The sequence below is a fragment of the Silene latifolia genome, chromosome 9 (genome assembly GCF_048544455.1).
Source record: "Silene latifolia isolate original U9 population chromosome 9, ASM4854445v1, whole genome shotgun sequence".
Lineage (NCBI taxonomy): Eukaryota > Viridiplantae > Streptophyta > Magnoliopsida > Caryophyllales > Caryophyllaceae > Silene > Silene latifolia.
Window position 1 is genome coordinate 186,176,065 of NC_133534.1, and position 9,110 is coordinate 186,185,174.

Here is a 9,110-nt window from a genome sequence, read left to right on the forward strand (position 1 = left end):
GACTTGATGAACAAGTAAGAAACAAAGGAAGGAGGAGTTTGGCCTCCCTAGGGTTTGGCCTCCCTAGGGTTTCGGTCTCCTAGTGTTCGGCCCACCTAGGGTTCGACCACTAGGGTTTGGCCGGCCTCTAGGGCTTCTTCGGTCCACTACTTGCTTCTATAGCCCATAACAAATCGAGATAGAATTTAGTTAAAGCCCTAGGTTGCATGACGATATAAATATCGTGTTACAAACCAATAGTTTATTTAACTTAAATTCTAATTAATTAATTCCAATTAAAATAAATACTCTCTTATTTTTATAAAGCATTAAAAATATATTTTCCAAAAATTAACGCATCATTTTTGTCTAGCAATGAAGTTATGTCTATGAGGTCATAACTTCACTAACTTTTAAATAAAACAAAGTAAAACCATTACCGGATGACGACCTATACTATCTAATCTTCAGTAGATCTTTAGTAAACGAATCGTCTCTTCACAAGCCTCTCATCTTGAGTCTCGTGGTTGATTTCCAATCTTGATCTTGTTTGAATGCATCGATCAAATGTATTTGAAGTTGTACCTCCTTGGTCCAAACTTCAAGCTTGCGTCATTGTAATTGTTCCTTTCTAAATTAAAATATAAGCACATAATTACACGCATATGTTTATATATTAAGTCCATATACAAATCATTACTGTCATTATCAAAACAATTAATTAGGACTAAAAGTCCAACATTAGTCCATATTTGTATAACTTTAGTCAATTTTTGTATAACTTTAGTCAATTTTTTGTATAACTTTAGACCATTTTTGTATAACTTTAGTCCATAACAGTATAACTTTTGTCCATAACTGTGTAAACTTTAGTCATTTTATATCATTTATTTTATAAAAATGTGAAATATAAGATTAAAAATCAACAAATTATAAGAATTTTAATATAGCTAAGATTAAAACAACAAATTTTAATAAAAATATTTTAGTAGATCTTAGATGAAAAAAAGTATATAAAAAAACGATATTTAAAACCCGAAATCTTTAAAAAAAATGTATAACAAGAAGAGATTTGAAAAGAATAAATAACAACAAAAACCAACAAAAATTAACAAATAAAATAAACCGACCTCAAACAACAAATTTAACACAAAATCTGAAAAAAAAAAGTGACGAAAAAAATCGAGACGCAAAATCTGGAAAAAAAAACGAGTTTATAAAATTTACCGACGGCGGTGGTGGAGGTGGGTGGTGGGTGGTGGGTGGCGGTGGGGGTGGGTCGTGTCGGGTGGGTTAGTGGTGGGTGGTGGTGAATGAGGAAGAGAGGAATGAATGATTTATTTGGGTTTTTGATTTATTTGGATTTTTTGGGTTTTTTGATTTACTTATATTTTTTGGGTTTTATTTATTTATTTGGGTTTTTGGGGTTTTTTTATTTATTTGGATTTTTTATTTTTTGGGATATTTAGAGAGGAGATGAGTTGTGTGATATGTGAGAGAAGTGGATGAGAGGAAATGAAGTTATAGTGAATTAGTGATTAATTAGAAGGATTAGTGAGGGAGGAGAGAATGAGTGATATTAGTCTATAAACACACTTTTTGGAGGTTGATCTTGGCCATCCATTTTCACCATCCAAGGGCCCTTAATAGAACTTATGGACTCAAATACATATGGTGGACTTACATGATCTCTTATATATATAGAGTGAAGATCAAATGAATCCCTCATATTATTTGAGTCTCTAAGTCCTTACTAGAGCACTTGGATCATCCAAGATGAAGGGTGAAGATTGGAAGCAAAAAAACACACTTAACACTAATTTATCACTTTATCTCTACTTACACTAATTAATCACTAACACATCCTAACTAAACACAAAATCACTATATATATTTTTTCCACTCATCAACTTCTCTCTCATCTCACTCATTTCACTACTCTCTTCTCTCAAAAACCCAAATAAATCAAAATACAAATAATTAAAAAAACCCAAAAAATCCTAATAAATCAAAACCCAAAAACCCAAATAAATCACTCACTACTCTCTTTCTCACTCACCATCACTGTCCACCGCCGCGACTCTCAACACCACCACGTGACCACTATCGCCAACCATCACGGTTTTTTTTTTATTTTTTTTTTTAGATTTGTTGTTATTATGAATTACATTATATTTTGTTTGTGTCACTTTTTTTGGTGATGGTCGAAGGAATGGTGGTGGTTGTGCCGGTTTATTTTTATCAAAATTATTCTTAAAATTTGTTCCCTTTTTAGTAGATCTACACATGATTATGAGAAAGATTTAAAATTTTATATCTAGTTTTTAAAATTAAATAGTGATTTAAATTATAAATCTATTAAAAAAATAGATCTAGTTGTCTAAATGATTTAAAGTACACTTTTGAAAAAAAAATTGAATTGTTTCGTTTTTTTGGCAAAAAAAAAAAAGAGTCGTGCTTGTTATTGTTGGTTGTTGAGGTGTAGTTGTTGACGACGACAAAGATTGTTGGTGGACTGAAATTACACTCATAAAGGATTAAAGTTACACTCTCAATGAACTAAAGTTACACTCTCAATGAACTAAAGTTACACTCTTAATAAATTAAAATTATACTATGAATATGGACCAAAGTTACACTTTCATTGGACTAAAGTTACACTTTAATAGACTAAAGTTTTATTTTTAATAAACTAAAATTACACTTGTAAGAGACTAAAGTTACACTTTCAAGTTTCAATGGACTAAAATTACACTTTAATAGACTAAAATTACACTTGTAAGAGACTAAAGTTACACTCATAAAAGACTTCTTGTAGATTAACCACTTATGAAATTTTTGTAATTTTAGCCGAACTTATTGTAGATTAATTGACTTATAAGTGTAACTGTATTCTTTTAGAAGTATAGCTTTAATCTTTTGAGAGTGTAATTTTAGTCTTTTGAGAGTTAAATTTAGTCCACTGAAAGTGTAATATTTAGTCCATATTAAGTGTAACCTTAGTCCATTAAGAGGAGACTGTAACTTTAGTACATATTAAAATTATAGATTTAATCCATCGAGAGTATAACTTTAGTCATTGAGAGTGTAACTTTAATAGAGATAAGTGTAACTTTAATAGAGAAAACTATAACTTTAAGAAACTGTAACTTTAATAGAAATATGTGTAACTTTAATAGACAATATGTGTAACTTTAGTCTCAACCAAGATCTAAAGTTAAAAAAAATAGATTTACAAAAAAAACACAGATTTGAAAAATTAACCCAATAAAAAAACAAGACCTAAAAAACAAAAGTATCATAATAGAGCAAATTGTAATTTTAATAGAATAACGTGTAACTTTAATACAATACGAGTGTAACTTTAATACAATACGAGTGTAACTTTAAAAGAACTCAAAAAATGAACTAAAAAAAACTAGATCTGAAACCAAAAATTTTGAATACAAAATCCGAAAAAAAATATATAGCAAGACCATTTTTTACAAGATGAGATTTGAATACATATAAAACAAGATGATATTTTAAAAAAAGAAAAAAAAATTGAGAATGCAGAAACGCACCACAGCAACAAGTTAGACCATTTTTTAAGAGTATTCAAAAAGATGTCAGACCATTAGATCTTTTACAAACACCAACTTGTATTAATTTTCTTAGATATGAGCGTATTTTTTGAGATTTTATCAGATGAGTGTTGTCAATTCAGATCTGAGTGTCGTGTAAGTGTAACCACTTCAAAAAAAAATTCAAAAATAAAAATAAAAATAAGTGTAACGAACATTCAGATCTGAGACAATCAAGGCTTATGAGACGGCCGTGCCATCAATTCATATCTGAGACGAGAGGAGGTAGCAACACAAGGCGGCAGCAGCGTTGGGGTGTTGGTGGTCGGTGTTATGGTGGCCGACAGAGGAGATGCGTGAGGGTGAGGAGGGAGAGGTTGTATGGTGTTGTTGTGGGTGGTGACAGCCGTTTGTGGGTGGTGTTGTGTGGGCTCAGATCTGGATGGTGGTGAATGATGGTGGTGACGGTGTTGGTGTAGGCGGCTGTCGTGAGTGGCAGCCGTCAGTGGTGAGTTGTGGGGTGATGGGTAAGCAGTGGTGGGTCGTTGGGTGGTATTGGTGTCGTGTGGGGGTCGTCGTGTGGTGGTGGATGTGGGTGGTAGTGGGTGTGGGTCGGTGAGTTAGGAGGAGAGTTTTTTTTTTGGTTTTTATTTTTTAGGAGTTTGGATGAGTGGGTTGGTGAGTTAGGAAGAAAATGGTTGGGATGAGAGAGAAGGGAGAGGATAAAAGGTATATGTAGTAAATTAGTGTATAATGAGGTGAGTTAGTGATTAATTAGTTTAGGATGAGAGAGAGTGTTAAATTAGATTATTAATCATCTTTTTGGGGCTTTAATCTCAGCCCTCTATCTTGAAGATCCAAAGGTCCATAATGAGACTTATGGACTCATATATAGAAGGAGGACTCTAGTGATCTCAATACTATACATATATATATATATATATATATATATATATATATATATATATATATAGGCGGGATCCGGTGAGAACGATCACTCGGTGCAAACGGTGAGAACGACCTACAATAGTAGTTTAATAAAAAAAACACGCGTGATATTTCGAAAAAAACCAAACACGCAGCTAACCTGACCGTTTGACAAAAAATACAAAAAATCTCTTTCTCTCTCTACTTTCCAAAACTTTTCCCCCAAATCTAATCAAATATTTCCGCGAAAACATAGAAAATTCCGCGAAAAACACTCAACCTATAGCCGCCAAAATCGACGAAATTGATCATAATCAATGGCGTTGATCATCTAATTGATGTACTGATATAATATTTTACTGATTGATTTGGTGTGATTGATGTATTAACAATCGAATTTGTGATTTCGATTGGCATTCCAGAATTATTTCAATTGTAGAAAATTATGGATGTTGAGGGTTCTAGCGATTTGGGGGAACATACTGATGCGATTGTTCCAGCTGTTAGCAGTGATATCGTGCAGTCATCATCTCATCTAGGTATGTACATCTGCAAATCAGTTGAGATGAGCCTCTTTTATAAATCGTTTCAATAAAATCGTCTGATTGATGTATCTATTGATCATTTTGATGTGTATTCATACTAATTTAAACATAGGAAGACAAATTATTACGATTGCTGCTCATGTATCGTTAGCCTGATTGGTATTATAAATTGATGAGTCTGATGGATATGAACAGTTATCTTCTTGTCCGGTTAGTGTATGTGATATGCGTTTGTTTTAGAGTTGATTATTACACTTGCTTGATCATATTTCTTATGCACGCTATACAGTATTCTGTTTACTTCAATAGCATGTATATTAGTATAATTGATGCAATTGCCTTATATGGAAAACGTACCTGGTAGAATAACGAAATCGCCATTTATAAACCAGCGTATATGAAAAGCATGTATATTAGTATAGTTGATGCGTTTGTGTTTTGTCAGCAGCGTATCTAGAATTATAATTAAGGGATATACCGATTCGTGTCATAGTAAACATTTGACTTTCTGCCTGTGACGAAATTATAAGACGTGATTGGTTTATATTGACGTCTACGTTAAGTAGACAGTAATGAAAAATACGATATGTCAGCGATCAGGCACAAATTTCTGAGTTAATTTTTGTGGTTTTTTGTTTTCTAATAGATTTTGTGCTTTTGACTAAATTAGCGTACCTGAAAATTATATTTGTTGTGCATTAGTTATTTGAACTCGCTGCTTATACCCATACTGTTCTACTGTGTAGCGTGCATAGATGCAGGCTCACCAATCATCGAGACAAACCCGAAGGAAAGAATACCTGTATGTGCGCCAGAATTGAAGCCTGTTTTGGTTATGATCTTTGATAAACTAGAGGATGGGCTAGAATTGTATAAGGCTTATGCTGCTAATTCTGGTTTTAAAATGAGGAAGTCGATGCAACGAAACATAGATGGGGTTGTCATGACTAAGTATTGTGTGTGCAGTAAGGCTGGAGAAAGTAAGCCTAGAGGGAAGGTAAAAAAGAGATAGAGAACTAGAATTTTATGTAATGCAAAGATTTTTTTTCGAAGAAATGAAAAAGGACAATATGTGATTGTTGACTTTCATGAAGGTCACACCCACCTCCTCTCAACACCAAACACCGTGGTGCATTTGACTGAGTCACGAGAATTAACCCTTATACATAAAACCATGATTGTTGAGAATTCTAAAGTGAATAAGGGGCCTGTGCAAAGCTTTAGGATGTTCAAATAGTACGTGAAAGGGTATCATAATGTAGGGGCATCACTTGAGGACTTCAAAAATTTTTGGAGGGATGTGAAAAAATTTATTAAAGGGTATGACGCGCAAATGATGATTGAAAATTTCATGCACAAAAAAGCCATGTGTAGTTCGTACTTCTTTGATTTTGATGTTGACGATCATGGTCGACTATCTAGGGTTTGTTGGTTTAACCCTATAGCTATAAAGAATTACAGTCTCAAAGGTGATATGACGTCTTTTGACACGACGTTTAATATGAACACGTATAAAATGATATTTGCCCCTTTCACGGGGGTTGACCATCACAAAAAATGCGTGACATTTGGAGCAGGACTTATAAGGAAAGAGACTGATGAGGATTTCGTATGGTTGTTTCAGAATTTTCTAAGTGCAATGAGCAATAAGTATCCTGTATGCATAATTACTGATCAAGATAGAGGCATAAGATCAGGGGTTAAAACAGTGTTCGGGGACAAAACTCAGCACAGATATTGCATGTGGCATATCATGAAAAAGCTGCCAGACAAGATCGGAACTACGCTTTATCGAGAAACTAACTTCATGAAAGAGTTGTGCTCCTGTGTTTGGGCAGAAGATATCGAACCGTCTGAGTTTGAGGAACGGTGGTGCTCAGTTATATCTTCATACGAGCTGACCGACAATGAATGGTTAAATACCATGTTTGACAAAAGGGCTTATTGGATCGGCAAAGATATTTCGGGGATTTATTTATGGGTGGACTAATGAGAACCACGTCCAGGTCTGAGTCCGAGAATAGCTTTTTCGGAAATTTCATGAACCCACACTTAACTTTGGTTGAGTTTCTTATGAGGTATGAAAGTGCTATGGACGCTCAGCGATGGAAACAATCCAAATTAATAGCCGAGTAAAAAAACTCCTTCCCTTATCTAGAAACGCCTCACCCTTTGGAAAAACACGCTTGTGAGTTCTACACCCTAGTGATGTTTTCTGAGTTTAAAAACGAGTGGGTGGCTGCTTGTTTCACCTGTGGTGTTAAAATATTAGGGGTTACTACCAGTGACAGCATCCCCATTATTGATCGTGAAAAAGACAAGGTTTACTATGTCAACTTTATCTCTGACGAAATGAAAGTGAACTGCACCTGTAAAAAGTTCGAGAGACATGGAATTTTGTGCCGTCATGCGCTTTACGTGTTGAAAGAACAAGGTCTTGACAATGTTCCAGATCAGTATCTGTTAAGTCGCTGGAGTAAATTGGCAACATGTCAGCCGATTTGTAATAATGTGCCACATACTTTAATTGAAGATTGTAACTCATTAGATGTTAGACGGCACAAAATTGGTACCTTATGGTCCGAGGTGTTCTCATGTGTGACGCTCATTTGAACAAAAACCGAGTATGTTGATGAATTGCTGGGCATTTTGAAAGGTTTTAAAGACAAGATAAGCGCACAAACCAGTACGTCAGAATGTAGTAGTAGTAGTAGTAACACGGGTGATAGGCTGAGAAAGAAGAATAGGGAACTTGAGATGCTCTTAGGAACAAAAATACCAAAGGAAGTGGTTGTCTTACCTCCTATTCAGTCAAAAAACAAAAGGGTCTGGAAAAAGAATGATGTCCCAAAAGTTAAAAGCTACAATAGAACAGAAGAAAGCGGCAAGGAAATGGAATGCTTGCGGAGAATTAGGATTCCATGATAATCGGAATTGTCCTGGGAGAGTATGATTCGGATAGATACAGGTACGCTATTAATTTTAGTGCATTCATTATTAGAGAATACTGGTGCAGATTGAATTTGTTTAGTTGGTGCTTCATTAAGGGATATTATTGTTGTATCTAATCAAATTTGTAACCGTTAATGTTTTATAGCATTTTTTTGTTTCAGGAATGAACCACGAAAAAGAGTTGCGGATCACATACCCAAATATAATGAATAATGGCTGGGAGGATTTGAGACTTCATTTTTGATCTGTTATATGGGATTTTTGAACATTTTTTTTTTTGATCTTTTTTTTTCCTTTGTATGTCTTTTATTTTTTATTATTCGTATATCAAAACATACTAGCGTATCCACATGGATTATATGTGCATCTGGCAAGTCTGAAAGTGTATCTATCTGAATTGTGAATGGAAACACTTGTGTTAACGTATACAAGTGAAAGTTTATGGAAGGCTTGCGTTCTAGATATTAAGAGCTAATGAATCTGCTCATTGTTTGATATGTGAAATGGTAAAAAGTAAACTTTCAGCTATTGTCCAATAACTGATGATTTCCTAACTATGCGCAAGAGACAAAAAGCGTGAATATTAACACGACTGTTGCACATGTTTTACATGAAAATCGTACATATTAGTATTATTTGTGACAAAACGCAGCGTAACATATTAATAAACAAAGATTCGCGAACTTAAGTTACATAGACAAAATCCTAATATTGTATGTCATCCAATTATCTATTACCTGATGATTTCATTAGACACGATTGAATTCAATAGACACAAATGATATTGTATGACACAAAAAAAAAACTGTTGTTGGTGGGTTGTTAAAGAATATATTATTGATATGTTATCACAATTGATGTTGTGTCTATTAACACGATTGATGCACATGTTAACACAAATGATGCACATGTTATACATGATGAGCGTGTATATTAACACGATTGATGCACATGTTATACATGATGAGCGTGTATATTAACACGATTGATGCACATGTTATACATGATGAGCGTACTTAGTAGTGTAAGAGGTTGCCCGATTCCTAGCCCATTGCCACATAGACACCACCATTTGTCTAAACGCAAACAGACGGAATGGGATGCATATCCTACATATTATCCACAAAAAAAGTAGGGGCGATGC

The 9,110-nt window shown here is 34.2% G+C and overlaps 1 protein-coding gene across 1 annotated transcript; it reads left to right on the forward strand.

Annotated features, from left to right (window-relative positions):
* Nucleotides 1-6,380: 6,380 nt before the first annotated feature.
* Nucleotides 6,381-7,939, forward strand: LOC141601991 (protein FAR1-RELATED SEQUENCE 5-like). The gene is made up of 3 exons (XM_074422298.1): nucleotides 6,381-6,966; nucleotides 7,287-7,583; nucleotides 7,671-7,939. The coding sequence occupies exons 1-3, from the start codon at nucleotides 6,381-6,383 to the stop codon at nucleotides 7,937-7,939; spliced, it is 1,152 nt and encodes a 383-aa protein (XP_074278399.1).
* The last annotated feature ends 1,171 nt before the right edge of the window (nucleotides 7,940-9,110 follow it).